We start from the raw sequence: 22,412 nt of genomic DNA on the forward strand, positions 1-22,412 counted from the left end.
GAGAAACCCTGTCTCGAAAAAACCAAAAAAAAAAAAACAACAAAAAAAAACAAAACAGATTCTCATATGCCCGAGGTTGGCCTCAAACTTGCTACATAGCTGAGCGTGACCCTGAACTCTTTAATTTTAAAACACTATGCTGGTGGGTCAAGTCATAGGGCAAGCTTGGGTCTGCAATGACTTAATTACTTACTTTCTTTCTTTTCTTTCTCTTTTTCCTTTGAGACAGAGTTACTTTATGTAGCCCTGGCTGTCCTGGAACTCATAGAGATCCACCTGCCTCTGCCTCCTAGGTGCTGGGATTAAAAAGGGGTGTGCCGCCATGAGTAGATGTAGTGACTTTTCTGATAGCTCATCAATCCCCATTTTACTCAGGGCATACAGAAAACTACTGTGGCTCCTACGCACGCCAGTGACACGGATGAGCTTGCTGTCCTGACTCTAACCTAGGACAGGCGGTGATACAGAAGGCAATGGCTGGGGATCTGCCTCCCTGAAAGCTTCCCCTTTCTAATTCACTTTCCCAGTCTGTCTCCTATCCCATTTGGAGAGTCCACAATTTCTACTCATCCTGTGAATATACCTTTTCCCTTCTCCTGGAGGGTCTGAGTTGGGCAATAAACCATCCTGCTTCTTGAAAGATGGTCTTCTATAGGCACAGAACAAGGAGAGCCTTCAAACAACCCGATCCCATTGTAATAAACAGAAATGCTTGGGGCTGGAGAGATGGCTCAGTGGTTAAGAGCACTGGCTGCCCTTCCAGAGGTCCTGAGTTCAATTCCCAGCGACCACATGGTGGCTCACAGCCATCTATAAGGAGATCTGATGCCCTCTTCTGTCCTGCATATGTATATGCAGCAGAGCACTCATATATTAAATAAATAAAAATTTAAAAAGAAAGTCTTAACACTGAGTTTATGATCTGGGATGGAGGCACCAAAGAACTAACTGCTGGGTGAAGTAAGTAACAGGCTCAAGAAGAACTGTGTTCGGAGACATGGCTGTGCCTGGTTCACCGTTCGTTCCGGCCTGTTATGAATGGGAGCTCCTACCTTCAGGTTAGCACGAGACAAGCTGGAAGTACTTACATCTGCCGGGATCCTAAGGAGCCACCGAAGACAATCATTTTATCCCCTATCACACAGGAGGAATGGCCAGCCATGGGAGGAGGCCCATGCGTGGTGACAATGCAGTTCCACCTAGCGGAGAGCAGGGGAAGGAAGGAAGCAGACGTCAGACCCACCTCTGCGTCCTCAGAGTGTAAGGCTGCAGGAGCGAGTGGCGCGCTAAGAAGCAGAGCAGCCGCCTTCCCAGCACAGGGACAGACAGAGCGGGGCAGCACACGGGCACTCCCAGCTCTCCCATGGGGCATCTCAGCGTGGCTGCAGACAGCCAAGGAAGAAGTGAAGACCATATAGGATGACATTTGGCTTTGTGGCTCCCTCACCCTTGTGTGCTGAGGAAGTTCTACCTGACATCTCATCTGATTGATGGGTGCTGTCATTACGACAGACATGTCTAGGGGCTGGAGAGATGGCTCAGCAGTCAAGAACACTGACTGGCTGCTCTTCCAGAGAAAACCTGGGTTCATTTCCCAGCACCCACACAGTGACTCGAAACTGTCTGTAACTGCAGTCCCAAGGGACCCGATGCCCTCACACAGACATATGTAGGCAAAACACCAATGCAAACCAAAATAAACTCAAGAGGCAGAGCAAAGATTTCTATAAATTTGAAGGCAGTTTGGTATACAGGGTGAGCTCTAGGACAGTCAGGGAAATGTAGAAAGACCCTCTCTCAAAAAATTAAACCAAAACAAAAAAGACAGACGTGTCTGAGAAATAGCCTGAAAGTTGACAGCACACAGGGTTCCTTGTGTGCACAGTGCTCAGTGCTCCTAGAGGAGGGCTTCAGAAGCTGAAGGCTCCTTCTGCAACTAGAAGAGAACTAGGGCGCTTCTTCTCCTGGCAGGGGAGATGGGGGAGGGGGGAGTGCGCACAGGGGGGCGCAGGCGGCGAGGGGTGTCTTAATGTCCTAAGACCACGTTGCAAAACACCTCCATTGATAGCCAAGTTCTTGCTGTGTTCCCTCTGCCTGGAAAAGATTCTCCAAGGAATTCTGTTGTTTTGTTAAAAAAAAAAAATTCAAGATTGTTAGTAATTTTAAAAAATATTTTTATATTTATGTATGTCTATGTGAGTTTCTGCTGTGTGTGAGAGAGAGAGGATGGGGGGTTGTTGGATCCTTTGGAGCTGTGGTCCTCTACAGGACCAGGAAGCACTCCTAACCACAGAGCCACCTCTCCAGCCTCCCCAAGAGCTTCTTGACACACAGAAATAAAGAATCCATCGATTTAAAGCTCACTTTGGGGGAAGCAAGCTAGCTTGGTGGGCTAAGACACTTGCCACCGAGCCTGACAAACTGAACTTGCTCTCTAGCATTCTCATGGTTAGAAGAGAGATGGCTCCTGGCGTCCTCTGCCCGCCACACCCAAAATAGCTAAAGCATAACACAACGAAACCCATTTCCTCCAGGTACAGACTGGGCTCTCTTTGGGCTTACCAGTTTTTAGATGGTGAGTACGTGTGAATTTCATCAAAGAATCTCTCTGGCTGGTGTAAGGGATAGGGACTTGGCCTTGTCCAGCCACCAAATAGCACTAGCAAGTCCTTGTACACGACCAGAGTGGCCCCAGCTTTGGGGGAAGGATAGGACCCTAGGAAAAGGCAACAGTACCGTGATTAGGATTTGGGAGCTCACCCACAGGTCACCTTTCCTGGGAAGGACAAGAAGAGAGGCAATGTCTGTCACACAGCAGAAAGGTAAGGGGGCTGGGGGGCGGGGAGCTGGGTTTTCAGGTCTAAGAGACCCATTATTGATTTATACATCTTCATACCCAACACAGAGAAAGGTACTCAGCTTTCTTTGAAAGTGGAGTGGAATGGGCACCCATTTCAAAAGGTCCCAAGTTGCCTTGGCTTAACTTGACAGCAGTGCCACAATGGCCCACAGGCAGTGGGATTCTTCTAGGAAACATGATCTTTTGTAGGCTAGTGAGAATGTTGGGTAACAGAGGACTATCACCTCGAGTAAGTCTCACCGTCACAGAAAGAATGGTGGACACTACAAACCATTCTGTGTTGCTGTGCTGTGGTCTCTGGGAGGTATATTACATGTACTTTCAACTTAGGACAGGTTCCGTGGGGTATGACCCTGTCATAACTTAGTCCAAGGGCAGCCTCAACTACACAGAGTCTGAGAGCAGCATGGGCTCCATGATACCCTATCTAAACGAAAGAGAAAAGCTGACATGACACATCTCTCGTAGACAGAAACTACCTCTCCGTTTTTGTTTTTGTTTTGTTTTTTTTTTGGTTTTTCGAGACAGGGTTTCTCTGTATAGCCCTGGCTGTCCTGGAACTCACTTTGTAAACCAGGCTGGCCTCGAACTCAGAAATCCGCCTGCCTCTGCCTCCCGAGTGCTGGGATTAAATGCGTGCGCCACCACGCCCAGCTCCGGTTTTTTATTTTGAAATGACAATTGTTATAGCCCCCAATTCCTACTGGGTATCTCACTGTTATTATGGTCAAAGTAATTTGTCTCAATATCTATAGGTCAGAAAATATTAGAATATTAAAAAACAAAACAAAAATACCAGGCAGTTAAGAGCACTGGTTGTTCTTTTAGAGGACCAGGGTTCAATTCCCAGCACCCACATGGCAGGTCACCACATGTAATTCCAGTCTCAGGGGACATGATGCCCTCTTCTGGACTCCATGGGCATCAGACACACATATGGAACAGATACACATGCAGGCAAAATACTCAAACACATAAAATAAATTTTAAAATTTATTATTTTGGTTGTTTTTTTGTTTTTTGAGACAGGATTTCTCTGTGTAGCCCTGGCTGTCCTGAAACTGGTGCTGTAGAGCAGGCTGGCCTCACACTTAAGAGATCCGCCTGCCTCTGCCTCGAGTACTGGGAGCAAAGGCGTGCACAAACATCAGTGATTTTTTTCCTTTTCCTTTGAAACTAAGAAAGGGTCTCATGCAGCCCAGGCTGCTCTCAGCTTTGCTATGTAGCTAAGTACGGCACTGACTTCTGATGTGCGTCCCATCTCTACCTTTGCCGCACAGGCCTGGTTGGCCATGCCTAGTTTGTGGGCTGCTGTGAACAGTACCCAGGGTTTCCTTTGTGACGCACAAGTCACCAGCTAGGACACATCCCCATCCCCACAATCTGTGTTTCTTCAGTCCATAACTGCTTCTCATTGAATAATTTTGCCTTACCCCAGGGAGGCCTCTTAGCTAAACTAGACAAATCTAGCAATTCATTGCATTTTAACAATCTAGTAAAGAGCTAGCTATTATACTCCAAAATGACCCATTTTGTGAAATACAAAACAAAGTTTCATACCCTTTCAACTCTCTTGGAACTTAGAGGTAAAGTGGAAGATATAAACAAACAATCAAAACAAAATGAAACTCCACAAATAAAATACCCAACAGGCCAGGCTACAGAGTAGGATCCTGTCGTTAAAGGGGAAAACAAAAAAAGCCAGGTGGTTGGTGGTAGTGTGCGCCTTTAATCCCAGCACTGAGGAAGCAGAGGAACAAGGATCTCTGAGTTCAAGGCCAATTTGGCCTACGGGTCTAGGACATTCAGGACATTCGGGAGGCAGAGGCAGGTGGATTTCTGAGTTTGAGGCCAGCCTGGTCTACAAAGTGAGTTCCAGGACAGCCAGGGCTACACAGAGAAACCCTGTCTGGAAAAACCAAAAAAAAAAAAAAAAGCAAAAAAAGAGAGCTAAGCAGGAGAGCTGGCACTGAAGAGTGACCCCCACACCTCACTTGGGCAGGGGTAGGGGTGAGCTGGCCCCACCTCTCACCTGGGCAGTGCTGGATGAACACACAGGAAGGGGCTGGATCTCCACCATACAGGGCAACAACAGGGTCATCAGAGAAGAGTTCCAGTATTGATGAGTAGCAGAAGCCAGAGGCCTCAAACCAGACCAATGACCACTGCAACCATCATTTGCAAGAAAAGCTGTTTGGGCAAAAGGGTATTGAAGTGGGAACTTAAGGGTTCTTTGAAAGTCAGCTGGAAGGTGTTTTGCTGGGGCAAACATGTGAAGGAGTGTTCCTGAAGTGGACACAGATGTGAAAGGCGAAGGCAAACTGGAGAAGGAATGTTTAGCTGAAGCAGACACAGGTAAAGAAGGTTCTGCTAAAATAGGAGTGTGAAAGGACACGTGATGAAGGATTCTTTGCCAACAACATGCATGTATTGGTCTGCCTTACATTATGTAGAAAAACACACCAAAAGATTTCTGGTGGTGTGCTGCAGTTTCTTGCCACTTCTGTGGACTTGGGCTGACTGGCACAGGGATGCCAGCTGAGACAGACGCATGTGCTGAGGGAAGACACATGCTGAGACAAGACCCTTGGAGGACATGTTATATTTGGAGAGAGGATGAAAGGACTTCACAGAGTGACAGAGGCTGAACTTGGCTTGCTGGTACAGCTAGCTGTGCAATGCTGGGTCTCAAGTCTTCACTGATCTTCCAGAGAGAGGCAAAGCCAAGAACTGCTCCTGGTGTCCCTCTGGGTCCCTCCTGCTCACTCTAGCTGAGGCGAAGGCCTGGCTGTCTCTGCTAGGTAGTGCCACCGCTGCTGACTCCTCTTTGCTATCCGATTCTACCAAACTGGACTGTGGTTTATCCGTGAAGTGTTTGCGAGCAGATTGACCTGCCACTGCCTGCTGACCTGTGAACTGAAGTGCCAGATTTCTAGACAACACAGACGGAGTTGCTCCAAAGAGCCTTTCTAAACAGGCCCACTTCCCCGTATCCTTTCTTTTCCACTACCTTTGGTGGGTGGTGGGCTAAAAGGGAGGTTAGAGAGTTTAAGAATCATCATTAGCCGGGCAGTGGTGGCAAACACCTTCAATCCCAGCACTTGGGAGGCAGAGGTGGACGGTCAGAGCTATAAAGAAAGAAACCCTGTCTCAAAAAAATATAAATAAAAAGAATCATCATTAAAAATCTGTTTTGGAAGGATGAAAGTTACAGGTGTACTGTGTGACACACTGTGACATGCTGCAGCTTCCACAGCTGGATTCTTTATTTTCTTTTTGGGGAGGGGCTGCAAAGGTGGAGGATGGATATGGAGATGAGGAGATGACGAGGATTAGGGTAAGACAAAAGAGAAACCGCTAAAAGACGGCAACGTTAGTCAGTGGCTTACACCCTCTAGACTGGATTTGATCCGTGGTGGCCTCGTGACATGGTTCACAGTCAATGTAGAGACTGACCTCAGCACCATGGCTCTCCCCACAGCCACACGATGGAGCAAACCAAAGTGCCGGGTTTTTTTTTTTTAAGATTCTACCCTCAAAGTGTGATTTTTATTTTTATTTATTAAGATTTATCTTAGTATTTAAGTATGTGGCGCGCGAGCGTGTGTGTGTGTGTGTGTGTGTGTGTGTCTGTCTGTCTGTCTGTCCACGTGGATGTGTGTCCATAGTGTAGCTAGAGGCATCAGGTTTCCATGGAGCTACAGCTCCAGGCCACTGTGGCCTGCCTACATGGATGCTGGGAACTGAAGTGGGAATCTTCTGCAAGAGCAGTATATGCTGTCAACCACTCACCTATCTCTCCAGCCCTTCAAAATACAATCTGCAATACAAATTTGATATTCTGAATAAAAATCTCTGTAGCATCTACACTGAGCCAGTGATTCCATTTCTAGAGATTAATAAGATTCCTGAGCGCCAGGCGGTGGAGGCGCACGCCTTTAATCCCAGCACTTGGGAGGCAGAGGCAGGCGGATTTCTGAGTTTGAGGCCGGCCTGGTCTACAAAGTGAGTTCCAGGACTGCCAGGGCTACACAGAGAAACCCTGTCTCGAGAAACCAAAAAAAAAATTCCTGAGCAAATGAAAGAAGCAGTGCTGAACTTGATACAAGGCAGAGTTATTTGGGAGAGGAACTTCAATTGAGAAAATGCTCCAATGGACTGCCTGCAGGACAGTCTGCAGGGCATTTTTTTTTTTTTTTCTTTTTTGTTTTTTTGAGACAGGGTTTCTCTGTGTAGCCCTGGCTGTCCTGGAACTCACTCTGTAGACCAGGCTGGCCTCGAATTCAGAAATCCCGTGTAGAGCATTTTCTTGATTAATGATTGATGGGGGTGGGCTGAACTCACAAATGTCACAAGCCTCTCTGTCATTTTCTCAAAATTCATTCGCAGCCTCAACAAAGAGGCTTGTTATCTTAGTCTTAAGATTTAAATGAAAACAAACCCAGTTCCTCTTTACGTATTCATGTGGGCATGTGGTGGTTACACACTTGTGTTGAGAGCACAGGATACCTCGTGCTTCCTTCTGTTTTGTGGGGTCCAGGAATGGGCTCCATCTGGAAGGCAGCGTGCAGGTGACAGTGCTTTCTCAGAATCAGGGTATCATCCACTCTGAGGGCCTTCTGCTCTCAGATAACCCTTCCTGGAAACCCCCTCATGGACCTGCCCAGAGATGCATCTCTTGGTTGGTTCCAGAGCCCATCGTGATTAAATGCCAGGAGAGGGTCAGGGTTAAGCCTCCTGCTGGTCATAGTAACACAGACTGGACTCCCAGCACCTGGGAGCTGGTGCTGATGATCAATGTCCTGACCTCTGATGCTGCTGCCTCCATCCCTGGCTGGCATCAGACCTTCCAATAAGAATTAAAGGCTATTGGCTCTCTAGAAATCCTCCAGGCCTCCAGCTGGTGCAGTCTGCTGAGGCATCTGGCTTTGTGGGCAGAGCAGTTACTATGTTCCCAGTTTCTCTAGTGTTCAATGGCCACTGTTGGACCACCCAGTCCCTATGATGTAAGTCATTCTAACAAATCCCTTCTATTTTTATTTTATTGGTTACTATTTATTTTGGCTTTTCAAGACAGAGGTAGTATGAATATTCTTGGTCCAGAGAGTGGCACTATTTGGAGGTGTGGCCTTGTCGGAGGAAGTGTATCATCGTGGGTGTGGGCTTTAAGACCCTTGTCAAAGCTGCCTGAAAGCCAGTCTTCTAGCTGCCTTAGGAACAAGAAGTAGACCTCTCAGCTCCTCCTGCACCATGCCTGCCTGAATGCTGCCATGTTCCCACCATGATGCTAATGGACTGAACCTCTGAACCTGTAAGCCTGCCCCAGTTCAATGTTGTCTTTATAAGAGTTACACTGTTCCAGGACAGCCAGGGATAGACAGAGAAACCCTGTCTCCGGGAAAGAAAAAAAAGAGTTACACTGGACATGGTTTCTGTTCCCAGCAGTAAAACCTAAAGGAAGACACAATGTTTCTCTGTGCAACAACTCTGGCTGTCCAGGAACTCTCTCTGTAGACCAGGCTGGCCTCAGACTCAGAGACCTGCCTCCTGAGTGCTGGAATTAAAGGATTCGTCACCGCACCTGGCTATGAATCCCTTTTATAATCCATACAAACTCCTATTGATTCACACCCCCTGCCGGGCAGTGGTGACACACGTTTCCCTGTATAGCTCTGGCTGTCCTGGAACTCACTCTGTAGACCAGGCTGGCCTCGAACTCAGAGATCCACCTGCCTCTGCCTCCCATGTGCTGGGATTAAAGACATACACCACCACTGCCCGGCAGCATTTTTAATATACAAGTATTTCCCTGGTCACCATCATCATCGACAGTTACTACAAAGTAAATAAATGCACACCCAGATTGTTGCCATTACTGACTTTTAGACAAAAGACTTTCAGCTACACATGTGACTTGTTGATGATTTTGAAAGCTGATATAGGCCGTGATCTAGGATGGAAATCGATGGCATGCTGATGATTTCAAAAGAAAAGCAGCAAGCAAGAAACTGTCCAGCCCATAGGCTCCCGCGTGTTTAACTGCATGCTGTGTTTAAAGAGGGCACGGTCTAAACTGCCTTGAAACCAGGAGTAAACACTGTCCTCTTGGGGATGATATGACATTGCTCACTGCTCGCTCTCCCAGGAAACCTGACTTCAGTTCCCAGCACTCACCCTGACAGTAATTCCAGCTTCAGGGACTCTGTATTTGGGGTCCACAGGACAACATAACACACTTCTGTCTGTCTGGGCTAAAAGCCTTGCAGGGAGAGTTTTCATCTGTTACCTATTTCACTCCGATGGGCTTGCTTAGCACACTGCAAAAATGAGCTGCTCAGCTTCTCCAATGACAGACTATACTGGGACCGAGGGGCTACTTCTTATAAAAACATTTGCTGAACTGAAACCTAGCACATGGAAATCTACTGATGAGAGGACCCTCCTGTGGTGGGACAGAGCTGCCTCCCTGTACTCAGGACACAGCAGGGTCTTAGACAAAGTTTCACCGTGTGGCTTTGTTTTGAGACAGGATATCCCTGTGTTTTGTGGCCAGGAAGCCCCTGATTTTGCTTCAACCTTCTAGTCTTAGGCTCCGCTGTGATGGAACACAGGCATGTGCTGCCAAGGCCAACTACAGGCATACATTTTCACTCTTACACCCACACCCATGCCTTTAAAAACATCCCGAGCAATTTATGGAATGTCCCAATGGCAAAAACTTTAGTACCTGCTGTGAGAAGCAGGCCAGGGGCATGAGCATAAAGAACTCCATGGGCGTTGTTCCCAGAGCCAATAAAGCTACATGAAAGATCACTGCATGAACAGGGCAACATTTACCAGCTAAAACCTAACTACACCCAAAACAGTGGAGACTCCTTGTCTCTGCTGCAAGCTCTCCTTGTGGGGCAGGAGAGGCTGCATCTGATAACTTGTTCCTTCCAGTAGCTCCAGTCATAGAGAAGACAATGTTGCTAGTCACAGGCCTCCCTCCCGCAGGGACAGGAAAACCCTAGGAGCCCTCAAACACTCTAGTCTATCACTGTCCCTGGAGGACCAGAGGTCACACAGCTCTGTATGGGGCAGTTCCTGCTCTTCTCTCCAGCAGCACAGAATACTATCCACCTCCAAAAAGCACGTGGTCTAGAAAAACCTCAGACTTTGAAGAATTCCTTTCTTCCCTCTGCTTTCCCCCCATAAACCCTGAGAGCACAGGCCCACATTGTCCCAGGACTGCATCAGGCCAGAGGAAACAAGGCAAAGCTGCCACCCAAAGAAGAGTAATCAATAAACTGAATCTGTAAACACAGTAAGGGGAAGCCAGAGGCAGCGATAAGAGGTGGAAAAGCCCTTGAATCAAGCACATTTCCTCTGCTTCTGCTCTGAGCCAGCCAGAAAGGGAAGGACACACAGAGCATAGGCTCTATACCCCAGGCTTAACTGCCTGCCAAACCTACCCCATAAAAAGTGCCTGGACATGAGCTCTTCCTACTGTGTCCCCTTGCCCCCTGACAGGACAGAGCAAGCTAGCCTGCAAATGCAGGACAGAAGCAGGAAGGATGGACACAGACACACATTTAATTGGGGCCAGCATCCAGGCAAACATGGTGCTGGAGAAGGAGCTGAGAGTTCTACATCTTGATCCTAAAGCAGCCAGGAGGAGACTGTCTTCCACAGGCAGCCAGGAAGTGGATCTCTCTACTAAGCCAAGCTTGACCACAGGACCTTAAAGCCCACCTCCATAATGATGCACTTCCTCCAACAATTAACTGTTTGCCTTTCTAAGAGCTGCCTTGATCATGGTGTCTTTCCACAACAAAACCTTAACTAACATAACATCTCTCCAGTAACACCACCCACCAAGCCAATAAATCTAAAAATAATAATAAAATAAAATAAAAACACCAGGAGTGATGGTATGCCTCTAATCCCAGCACTCCCGAGAAAGACAAGCAAATCTCGGTGAGTTCCAGTCAGGTCTATAAAGTGAGACCTTGCTGTCAAAACTGGCAGAGTGGTCTGTAAACATTCTCCGACTGTTGCTACATGATGTTTAACTCGTAAGCAACTGTTAGAATTAAAACTTCTTGGTGTGAGGTTTGCAAGAGCAATACTTAGGTGCTAGCAGGGTAATTCATATGGTAAAGACACTTGCAGTCCCGGGGTTCAATCCCTGGAGCCTACATGGAGGAAGGGAGAAACAACTCAGAAATCCCTCTGCACTCCATGCATATGCTACAGAGCATTCATGTTTGCAGCTCACCATAATGAGTGTGCAGTTGGGGGGTTGTTTTTGTTTTTGTTTTTTTTGAACAAGGTTTCTGTGTAGCCCTGGCTGTTGTGGAACTCTGTAGACCAGGCTGGCTTTGAACTAAGAGATCCTCCTGCCTCTGCCTCCAGTTTTTCGAGACAGGGTTTCTCTTTATAGCTCTGGCTGTCCTGGAGCTCATTTTTGTAGACCAGGCTGGCCTCGAACTCAGAGATCCGCCTGCCTCTGCCTCCCGAGTGCTGGGATTAAAGGCGTGTAGCACCAATTCCCAACAAGTGTGGGTTTTTGTTTTTTGTTTTAAACCAATCATTCTTCACATAAATGCAGTCAACATGTCACTGACAAATGTCAATCAAATAGCATTTTAAGATTTCAGAAAGTGTATTAAAATGGTAATGATGCCAAAAAAAGAGCACACAGGGTACATCCACATTCAATACAAAGGCACTCAATACACACTCAACACACTCAATACAAAGGCATAATACACTCAATACACACTCAACATTCTCAATACAAAGGCACTCAATATTCTAAAAACACACAATACAAAAGGCACTGGCAGAGAGCACACAGAGCAGAGCACCTCGATACAAAGGTACTGGCGGAGACTTGGGGAGAGAGTCTAGGGAAGGAAGTTCAATCTCGTTTCCCAAGGTCCAGGAGACCTTCTGAGCTCTGGAGGGTGAAGCAGTCTCCTACCCAGAAGTCATGCTGACACCTGTAAGTCAATAAATGACCAATCACAGGGCTCATCCACCTCCCAAGAGCAAGTGATCTTTCCCACAACAGACTATGAATGAGGCAAGTCTTCCAATGCACTAGGCTATTCAAACCAGCACACTGAGAACACTTATGTGAAAAGCGTCTAGGGATAAAGCCCGGGTTTCCACAATTAGAATGGATTTCTACAATTTCATAAAAGGTTAACATCCAGATGGCACCGAGACACATAAAGCGACATACAAAGTGAAGTTCACTGTGTCCTAAACCATGGAAATTCCATGGACACCTGAGAATACACAGAGGCAGTGCCGGATGACTTAGGAGGGAACCCAAGAGCAACCAGGAGGATATGATAGACTTGAAAGCCAAGGACTCTGCGTATTTTCAGTGACACTGTGGGATCTTGAATAAGAAAGAATGTAAAAGGCTCCTGAATTTGACTAAATGACTCAGAGTCAAAGGATGGTGGGAGGAGTCAATGACATTTTAGTAACGGATGCATTTGGTAACCACAAAAAACCCCAAACCAAACCAAAGCAAAAAATCCAAACAAAACCCTAAAGGTAGAACCGAGTCTTCTCATTCACAAACAAAACTACACTAACCAATAACACAATGGGATTAAGGGCTGGAGAGAGAGTCCAATGGTTAGAGCAGGGCCTGCTCTTCCAGCACCCACATGGTAGCTCTGAGGTCTGTACCTCTAGTTCCAGAGGACCCGATGACACCTCTTCTTCCTCCTCCTTTTCTTTTTTTCTCTCTCTCCATTTGTGAAGACTGGGTTTCTCTGTGTAACCCAGGCTGGCCTGGAACTCTGGGATCCACCTGCCTCTGCCTCCTGAGCACTGGGATTGAAGGTTGGGGGGAGGGGTGGCCTCTTTTGGCCTCCTCAGTCACTGCATACACATGGAACACAGACATATGCAGGCAAACACCCAGACACATAAAAATAAATCACTGCCTGCACTTGAGACAGACAGACAGACAGACAGACAGACAGACAGACGGACAGCAGGAACTTGCACTGCATTTGAAAGACACACAGTCTCCTTCCTTCCAGGTGCTCTGTGCTTATCAGTTAATAAACACACCCACTCTACCTCCACCAATCCCAAATTCTCAGAACATTTTTCTGGGTAACAGTTAACAATAAACTGTCTAAGGTTATGTGTGGTACTGCACACCTTTAACTCCAGTACTCAGAAGGCAGAGGGAGGCAGACCTGAATTTAAGAACAGCCTGGTCATGTTTCAAGTTCTAGGATAGCCAGCCAGAGCTATACAGTGAGACAAAGTAGAAAAGGGCTAGGTAGATTCAAAACAACCCTAAGAGGACCTTCCTGCACATGGGTATGTCTTCTGCCTACTGTTCTTTATGTTGATGTCCATGTGACAAACGTGGAGGGCAGAAGACATCCTGCAAGAACTGGCTGTCCCCTTCCACCATTTGGATACTGAGGTCAAACTCTGGTCAGCATCTTGGTCCTGCAGAGCTATCTAGCTGGGCCCATTTGTCTCTTCTGAAAATACAGATCCAGGAAGCTGGTGAGGTGGCTCAGTGGTTAAGAACACTTGATGTGGCAACTGCGAGGACCTAAATTGATATCCCTGAATTGGTATCCCAGATTCATGTAACAAGCTGAGTAAAGTCTTAGAAACACTAAAATCCTAGTGCTGTGGAGGTAGAAGCAGGAGGACTGTTGGGGTTTGCTGGCTGCCAGCCTACCCAAACCCCCAAAGTGAGCTTCAGGTTCAGGAAAAGACCCTGCCTCAAAGGCAGAAAGTGACAGAGGACACCTGACGCGCTCCTCTGGGGTCCATATTTGTATTCACATGTGCACACATACATAGGGCACTCACCCCCAGATCCATCATCCTGTCCACAACCTTGCACATTGGAAAAGTGAGTCTCAGCCGGGCATGGTGGCGCACGCCTTAATCCCAGCACTTGGGAGGCAGAGGCAGGGGGATTTCTGAGTTCGAGGCCAGCCTGGGCTACAGAGTGAGTTCCAGGACAGCCAGGGCTACACAGAGAAACCCTGTCTCGAAAAAACCAAAATTAAAAACAACAACAACAAAAAAGAATGTGTGTGTGTGTTCTCTTGAGTCCCAGCTGGAACTGCTTTCTACCTGAAACACTGGGATCTTTCTAAACAAAACCCAAGTTGTTTGTGTGTGCTGCTGTGTCTGGCTGGCCTGGTGTAGTTCAGGTAAAGGGAGGCTGAAGGGAGGCGCCAACGCCATGGAGCTTATACTGGAGCAGTAAAGCAAAAGCCAAAGTAAAATCACACAGCAACCAAGCAACAACAGACAAACTAAAAAGAGCCGATTACTGCAATCAGGAGACTCTTGCGCAACTGAGGAAGTGTGTGAGAAGTCATATGCAAAGACCCTTGGGCAGCAAAGAGGAAGATGTATTACATGAGTCAAAAGCAAGATGAATGATTGTCACATCGTGAGTGTCTTAGTCCCTGTGCTCTTGCTGTGGAAAGACACCATGACTAAAGCAACTCTTATAAAGCACATAGTGGGTGATTGCTGACAGCTGCATAGGGGCTAGACAGACTCCAGGGGCTAGAGAGAGGCTCCGCAGTTAACAGCACCTGTTGCTCTTACAGACTGGGGTTCAACTCCCACTGTTCACACCCATACATGCACATGGTTCACACCCATGCACATAGGCAAAACACATAAATAAATGTTAGTTTTTTAAAAGAACTTGTGGCTTCAAACACTTATTAATCAATAATCCATTACATGTAATAAGGAACAAAGGGACTAGAAAAGGAGTTCTCACTAAGCATAAAATCCTAAGCCCTAAAAGAATAGCATTTAGCCATACTTCCGACTTTTATATAGCCCTGTACAACCCACCCCACCCCCACCCCCGTGCTCCAATAGCCCTGTGTGCACACTCCTGCTCCAGCTGCTTCTCTGGGAGAGGATCTAAGCCTCTGGCCACAGCCTCACAGCAGTGCTTCTGTAAACACAGGGAGCATGACTGGCTTTCCCAGACTTTAAGACGGGATCATGCAGTCCACACTTCTAAGTCACAGTCACTGGGAACTGAGATCATGGCAGAAGCGAAGCTCCTGCCTCCTCACCAGTGCCCTTCCTAAAAGGCCAAGAGGACCCAACCTAAGCCAACTAGCAAGGCAAGGTCTATGTAAATGACAAGAGCCCAAGGAACCCAAATCTCCTTAGTGCCAAGACTCAGTTCCATCCTCGAAAAGCCGAATGAAGGGTGTTAGGGGAAAGTCTGCCAATCAATCTAGCAGAGCATCTCATACCCCAGGGGCCCAACTTCTCCATGGCACCAGCACCTCCAGTCTTATGACTGACACTTCAAATTGACCGGACAGTCTCAGGAGTGCAAAAACAACTGTTTTTTTGTTGTTGTCTTTTTAAGGAAAGATTAAATCAAAAGGAGAAAAGGAAATCTGTTTTCCAGCGTAATTCTGCCATCCTGGGACTGGCTAGGAATGCACCTACTATGAAATCTTCCCACACTCCTGGGTAACCAGCAGAGGCACGTCCCATACACTCCCCGACTAGCTAAGCTGGCAAGAACAACTGTTATTCAGAGACCTCAGCCCTGGGACAATAGCTCCTGTCAGTCAACTATGGTTCTCACGACTCTGTTCTGTTCTTCAACTTCATTCCAAACACAAATCACACCTGTGTGTGAGAAAACCACACCATGGATTCACACAGTGCCAGTGATGCTGGACAGGTACCAACAGAATATCGACAACAAAACACAAACTTTGCTTGTTTGTTTGTTTGTTTATATAGCCCTGGCAGCCCTAGAACTTCCTATGCAGACCAGGCTGACCTTGAACTCACAGAGAACCATCTGTCTCTGCCTCCCAAGTGCTGGGGTGAAAGATGTGCACCAGCTATAATTTTATTTTTACTGCAAAGATTTAGATGAGCATATGACCCTAGGCATTTACACAGCAGATGTGACAAAGAGCGTGGGACACTGGAAACATATGTCCTTTGTGAGAAGCCAGAGGTCAGCAGTCCTTCACTTACCTGATGCCAATGGTCGAATCCACTCTTTGCTATTTAGGTCTAGCCTCCAGAGGTCATTGAAGGCAGCATTGCAACTGCTCTGGGTACAGCCTCCAAAGACATACATAGACTGATTGGCATCATAATAGCACGCACCTACAGGGGGCAGAGAAACACAACAAACAAGTGACTGTACCTTCATTTTCAGATATCCTTAACATTTAACCACAACTCTTTAAAAAAACCCTCGGTTATTCCTCACATTCAACAACTCTGAACCAGGCACCGAAGTTCTCTCCCTAGCAGCGTCTCGTCAGCCTGACCAGTGTCTTATTATCACTGCAAAAAAGCCCAGCGAAAAGCTGTGAGCATTTCTCTTTTATTATCTAAAAAATTCTAAACATTTATTTTTATTTTATATGTATGGGTCTTTCTTGTATGTATGTCATGTGTATTATGTATGTACAGTGCTCATGGAGGCCAGAAGATGTTAAAACTCCCCTGGAACTGGAGTCAGACAATTATTAGCTGCCATAAAAATGCCAGGAACTCAATCTTGCAGAAGAGCAAACAGCGTTCTCTAACAGACAAGCCATTTTTCCATGCCCTAAACATTCTATGTCTGAGCATTAAGCACACCAACAATGACATCACAGAGGGAGACGGCATAATTCCAGGAAGAGCAACTCGCATTCAGACGGTGGCATTCAGAGTGAAGCACCTTTCAGTCGCCTAATCTAAATACATCCTGTGCCCTAGGGCAAAGCAAGCCAGCATCCACAAAAGTCCTTCCTCTGTCCTCCAAGGACTTTTCTCTGAGCTTTGTATTTCTAAATGTAACCTAAAGCACAAATCTTTATATTGAAGCACAACAACATCAAGTGTGAAAACGATTTTAACCAGTGCAGTGAACACCACTGTGCCTAAATCAAGATGGGTTTTATGAAGTACAGCAAAGGAAACAGCAGTTCAGGCCCAAAGCAATTGAAGGAAGAAGCAAGAAGCTAATGAGCCCCTAGGCATGCTGGTTGGTACAGGCTAAATCAGGATAGTAAAGACCCTGAAGAGTACCAAGGCCACAGAAGAGGCACAGTTAGCTGATGCCAGGCTCATCGTAAGAGCATCCCCAAGGAACCAAGAAAGACCTAATCCTGTTCAGCTGAGAGGCAGAAAAGCTGAGCCCTGCCCTGGTACCTCCCTGTGGCCCATCCAGTTGCTGTCCCTAGGACAAGATGAACACAAGCCCTGCAGCCTCACCTTACCACCTGAACTCCAGAAAGAGACCGAGCAAGCTTCCATGTGTCCACATCATGCGCACAGGCGGGGGTGGAGGTAGCGGGGAGTTATCTCTCCTTTCTCACATAAACCCAATAGTTGTTATCACATGAAAGAATAAAGAATCCATTATCCTGAGATGCCTGTACTTGGCTGCAGTTTAGTCTTGTTCCACACTATGTTAAGGTCTCTTTGCAATTGCGATGCCTCAAGTTCAAAGAGAGGGAGCTGTTCAAAGCCCGCATTTGCTGTCATGGTTAGTTACAGTGGTGGTGTGCACCGGCTCTGTGAGGTGCCCGTTTCTCTCATTCGGCCAGCTGTCAGGCCTCTAAGCAAGCTCGTTACCCAGGCCATGTCAGAAACCAGCTGAATAAAGCCATGTGCTTCATTAGTGCCCCAGTAATCCCAGTGAAGGAGCAAATGACCACATGGCTGCCACTGCATTGACCACAAAAATGTGGCAATATGACACACTGGCTCTCACGATTGCCCAGCACCCACTCCAGTGACACAGGAGCTTTAAGTGTTCTGGGTTGTTGTTTTTTTTTGGGGGGGGGGGCAGTTGCTTATTTGTAGACAGAATCTATGTAGCCACAGTTGTCCTGGAACTCTGTACATAGACCAGGCTGGCCCACATCTCACAGACAGTTTCCTGCCTCTGCCTACTAAATGCTGAGATTAAAAGTGTGCACCACCATGTCCAGCCAGCCTTTAAATACTAACCCTTCTGAAGCTGGTGAAATGGATCAGCAATTAAGAGCACTGGCGGTTCTTCCAGAGGTCACGAGTTCAATTCTTAGCAACCACACAGTGGCTTACAACCATCTATAAAGGGATCTGATGCCCTCTTCTGACATGCAGGTATACATGCAGCAGAGCACTCTACATTAAAAAAAAAAGAATACTTAAAAGCACCGGGTGTTCTTCCAGAGGACTACGGTTCAATTCCTAGCACCCACACGGAGGGTTGGTTCATAACATCTGTAACTCCAGTTCCAAGCATTTGATAACCTCTTCTGGCATCCGAGGGCACTGAGTGCACACGATGCAAAGACACACATGCAGGTAAACGCCATACATACAAAATAAAAATAATTTAAAATCTTGTAATAATAATTTTGAATCTACACTAAATGAGTTACTTTGTCTTCACAACAAGAAAGTCTTTTTAGAGGGCTGGAGAGATGGCTCAGCGGGTAAGAGCACTGGCTACTCTTCCAAAGGTCCTGAGTTCAAATCCCAGCAACCACATGGTGGCTCACAACCATCCATAAGGAAATCTGATGCCCTCCTCTGGAGTGTCTGAAGACAGCTACAGTGTACTTATATATAATCAATCAATCCATCCATCTTTTCTGAAGAAAGAAAGAAAGAAAGAAAGAAAGAAAGAAAGAAAGAAAGAAAGAAAGAAAGAAAGAAAGAAAGGAAGGAAGGAAGGAAGGAAGTCAGTCTATTTTAAAAGTAGAGTCTAGCATGTTCTACAAAGCAAGTTCCAGCTCACGCTGTGAGCTCCTATCTCAAAATAAAATATAAATAAATAGAGTAAAAAGTAGAGTCTACTAAAATTCCATTGCTCACATTTGTTAAGAACTACAAATAACAAACGGTTAAGTTAAAGGCTTGAGAGGAAGGAGGATAATTCCCAGTGCAACACCTCCACTTCCATTAGGGACACTCAGCAGCTCCAAGGTTATCTTGGTCTCACTCTACAGCTTGCCTTGAGCTTGTGGCGACCTCCTGAGCACTAGGAGGAGACGGGTATCCGAAGACTTGGAATGGACAAATAACTCCAGTAACAGAGCCACTGAGAGGAACTACCTGACTGACAGTCCTCTAGAGCGTCTGAAGTGTAACTGCTGTTCATTACAGCTCATTGGCACCTGGAAAAGTGAGTCCAGGCCAGCTCAGTGGGGCAAAGGTGCTTGCTGTCAGGCCCGATGACTCCCAGGAACCGCACGGCAGTGTGTTAAATAAATGATGCTGCAAGTCCCTGATCTCCTTATAGGATTGTAAAGTCCAGCTTATGTCCCCTTCGTCTACACAGACTCTTAGTAGCAGCTTCCCTCATGTATCAAAAGAGCAGAGTGCCTTTATTTTTCAAAGAGATAGCAAACATTCTTCTCCTCTTTTTGGACTGAAAACCCAGACAGTTGGGCCCCATGAGGTCCTTCACATGTATTTTAATCCTATACTAAAATAGTGCAGGCTGCACTTTCCTGCTTTTCTCTGAACAAACAAAGGTTTCTGAAGCAGGAAACAGGGCCGACAGTAAGGTACTGAAACATGAGTGACAGAGCTGAGTCTCAGTGACCAGTGAAGCTGGAAGACAAAAGGCATCAACCTGGAACACAGTGTTTAGAACTCAGATCTAACAGAATGAGAGCACATCACACTACTGGACGGGGAGCACACTTAGTCAAAAAGCTCAAGGACAACACAGCCCAAAGAATGAATTCCAGGCCAGCCGAGGCTACATAGCACGACTCTATCTCAAAATTCAGAAAGAAAGTAGGAATGCCAACAGTCTAGCAAGCACCCCATTCACTCTGCTTACTGCCCGCTTGGATGAGACTGTGTGGTGACAGCAGCAGGAACGCCCCACACGATGAGGACAGTGAGCAGGTCTCAGTCCTTCCCAACCTTGCTGTTTTCTCAAGGTCTCCACCCAAGTAGGTTTTCCTTCCAGAACATGCAGAGCTCTGGAACGTCGCAGCAGTCAGAGCTCACAGCAGTGTGAATACTGCGCTAAGATTGTAGAGCCTGTGTGTCCCACCTGTTCAATTCCCAAACTTGTACACGAACAACTATAACAAAGACACTTATCTCAAGTTAGCAACACTATCCAGGCAAAGCCAACAGCTCTCCACAGACCACAATAGTGGTCTTAGGTGCAAGATTTTCAGGAATCTGGATGTCTACAGTGTCTGAACAGTCCCCAAATGTCCCTGGGTGAGCTGCACCCTTTAACGTTCAGACGTTCAGATGCTAAACTCCCTACTGTCACCAGGGAAAGGCCCTAAGGCATTTATCCCATGCTGGAAGAAACGATGCTGTCATGTGTCTCCCAGCTACAAGCTGGAACATATTTGATAAGGCCTGTAATTACATAACTCAGAATCCAGCCTGGGCATGCAGGCTCCCGCAGGAGCCAGATCAGCAGTGTGTGGAACTACCTGACTGTATGAGAAGCCTAAACACTTCAAGGCTTACAATGTTGGGAATTGGCTATAGTAGTCTGACAAGAGTATCCGCCATTTACCAAGGCTGTCAAGATTAGGCTTGCAGCAGACATTCAGCAAGTGAAACTTCACCTGCCTTTTCTGTGCCCGGCTTTTAACATAGGAAAGACATTGTGCTTGACATATATGTATTATGCCTATGGCTTTTTAAGTTTTGTTTTGTTTTTTTCCAGAGGTGTGTGTGTGTGTGTGTGTGTGTGTGCGAATCATGGCACATATGTGGAAGTTGATAACGTTCAGGAGTTGGTGCTCTCTGCTGTGTGGGTCCTAGTAATTGAACTCTGGCTTTTAGGCTTGTTGGTAGGTACCTTTCCCTGATAAACCATCTTTGTTGCTGTTTAAGCAAATCTTGACAATTATTAAAATCTGTTAATACTGATGGAGGAGATACTCAAATAGAATTGAAGGATTCACTAGTAGATCTGCTTTGGAGACATCAAGACACAAACCAGTACTTAACTAAGGGAGCTGCCTCTACTCAAAAGATGTATGGTCTGCTGGCCAGGCCTGTCACAGGGTCACAGACAATGTAAAGTCCTGGCACCCTTAGTTCTCTTCTTGAGAAAAGCATAATTCTGTCAGATAAATAACAACTATTTGAAAAAGAGTAACACTGGTGTACTAAAACAATTCTGCCAGTATCTTTGCTGAGTAGAAGTCCCATCTGCCTAAGTGGCTAGACTTGAACTTCTGACTCTGTCTAAATTGTTCAAAGTGTAAATGGGGCTGGGGGAGAGGGGCTAGCACCAGAAGGAGATGCAAGGATGACAGAGTATGTGAAATGCGTAAGTCTAAGTAAGATGCATATAAGCTAGAAGATCTTCTATATGAGGCTGGTTCCTCTGGGCATTAGCCACAGCCCAACATTCTTTAAAGAGCTTGTTCCTTTATTAATCTCCAAGTGTGTGGAGTGATTTCTCATTGGAAAGGCATAGTCACTCTAGAACTAGCCATGAACTACAACTAGGTGCTAAGTCCAAGGATATCTACTATGTGGGACCTGTCCTCAAGGGACAAGCACTGGAGGAGACATTATGATTTTTTCTCAACCATACTTCATAAACAATTTGCCACATACACTTTACAAATAAAGAAACTGGGTAAGAAGCCCAAGGAACTTGATTCCCAGATGTAAAGATCTTTGCTGTTGGCTGACAAAGCTTCTTAACAGAGACTGTGAGGAAGGTGCCCGTGTTCAGAGAAGAGCAGAGTGTAGTCTCCACAGCGGGGAGGTCAGGGCAGTGTGTGAACAATGTGGCTTTTTCTGTTGTTGTAGGAAGGAGGGTCTAGCTTTAGTTCAATGCAGCTTGAGGTGGAGAGACGAAAGAGGACACTCAGAAGGGAGAGGGGCAGGACTCGATTCATACTTGTGCCCCACAAGGGGGAAAAGAGAGGGATGCACTGAGATGTGGCTGAGGTGTAACAACTGAGAAAGGGAAACAGAAAAGGTCTGAGGCACAACAGGAACTGAGTTTTTGTTTTGTTTTACACAGAATCTCAGGTAGCCCAGGCTGAGCTCAAACTCACTATGCAGTCAGGGCTCCTTGAACTGACCCTCCGTGCTCTACGAAGTACAGAGATACACTAACACATCCAGCTTTGTATCCTGAGGGCAAGAACTGAGAATGAATCCAATACCTAGACACCGTGTATTTAAGATGATGGAGACATTCACTAAATTAAGGAAGGGAAACGGTTGGGGGTGGGGGCTGTGCTCCACTTTTAGTTAAATGAGTATGAACATCCAGTATCTCCATGGTAACATAAGTGAAGAATTAAAAATGCAGATCTTGAACCAACATGAAGTAGGGATAAGAAAGAAAACTGATGGATCAAAAATAGATACAGAATAGAGAAAGGAAGGAACCAAGGGGGAAATTAAATCCTTTAGTTTTCTTTTAATTTTAAAATTCCATTTATCAGCTAGCCAGTGGTGGCATACACACCTTTAATTCTAGCACTTGGGAGGTAGAGGCAGGCAGATCTTGGAGTTTGAGGCCAGCCTGGTCTACAAAGCAAGTCCCAGAATA

The 22,412-nt window shown here is 46.4% G+C and overlaps 1 protein-coding gene across 2 annotated transcripts in view; it reads right to left on the reverse strand.

Annotated features, from left to right (window-relative positions):
* Positions 1–22,412, reverse strand: part of Fbxo42 (F-box protein 42) — a 57,052-nt gene that overhangs the window by 7,868 nt on the left and 26,772 nt on the right. For both annotated transcript variants that reach the window (XM_021160835.2, XM_029476341.2), the window contains 3 exons: positions 15,890–16,024; positions 2,563–2,716; positions 1,089–1,199 (listed from right to left, as the gene is read on the reverse strand). In XM_021160835.2, the coding sequence (XP_021016494.1) occupies positions 1,089–1,199; positions 2,563–2,716; positions 15,890–16,024 (400 nt within the window). The remainder of the gene's footprint in view (positions 1–1,088; positions 1,200–2,562; positions 2,717–15,889; positions 16,025–22,412) is intronic.

This window comes from Mus caroli, unplaced genomic scaffold (genome assembly GCF_978045245.1).
Source record: "Mus caroli unplaced genomic scaffold, Mus_caroli_1 scaffold_6, whole genome shotgun sequence".
Classification (NCBI taxonomy): domain Eukaryota; kingdom Metazoa; phylum Chordata; class Mammalia; order Rodentia; family Muridae; genus Mus; species Mus caroli.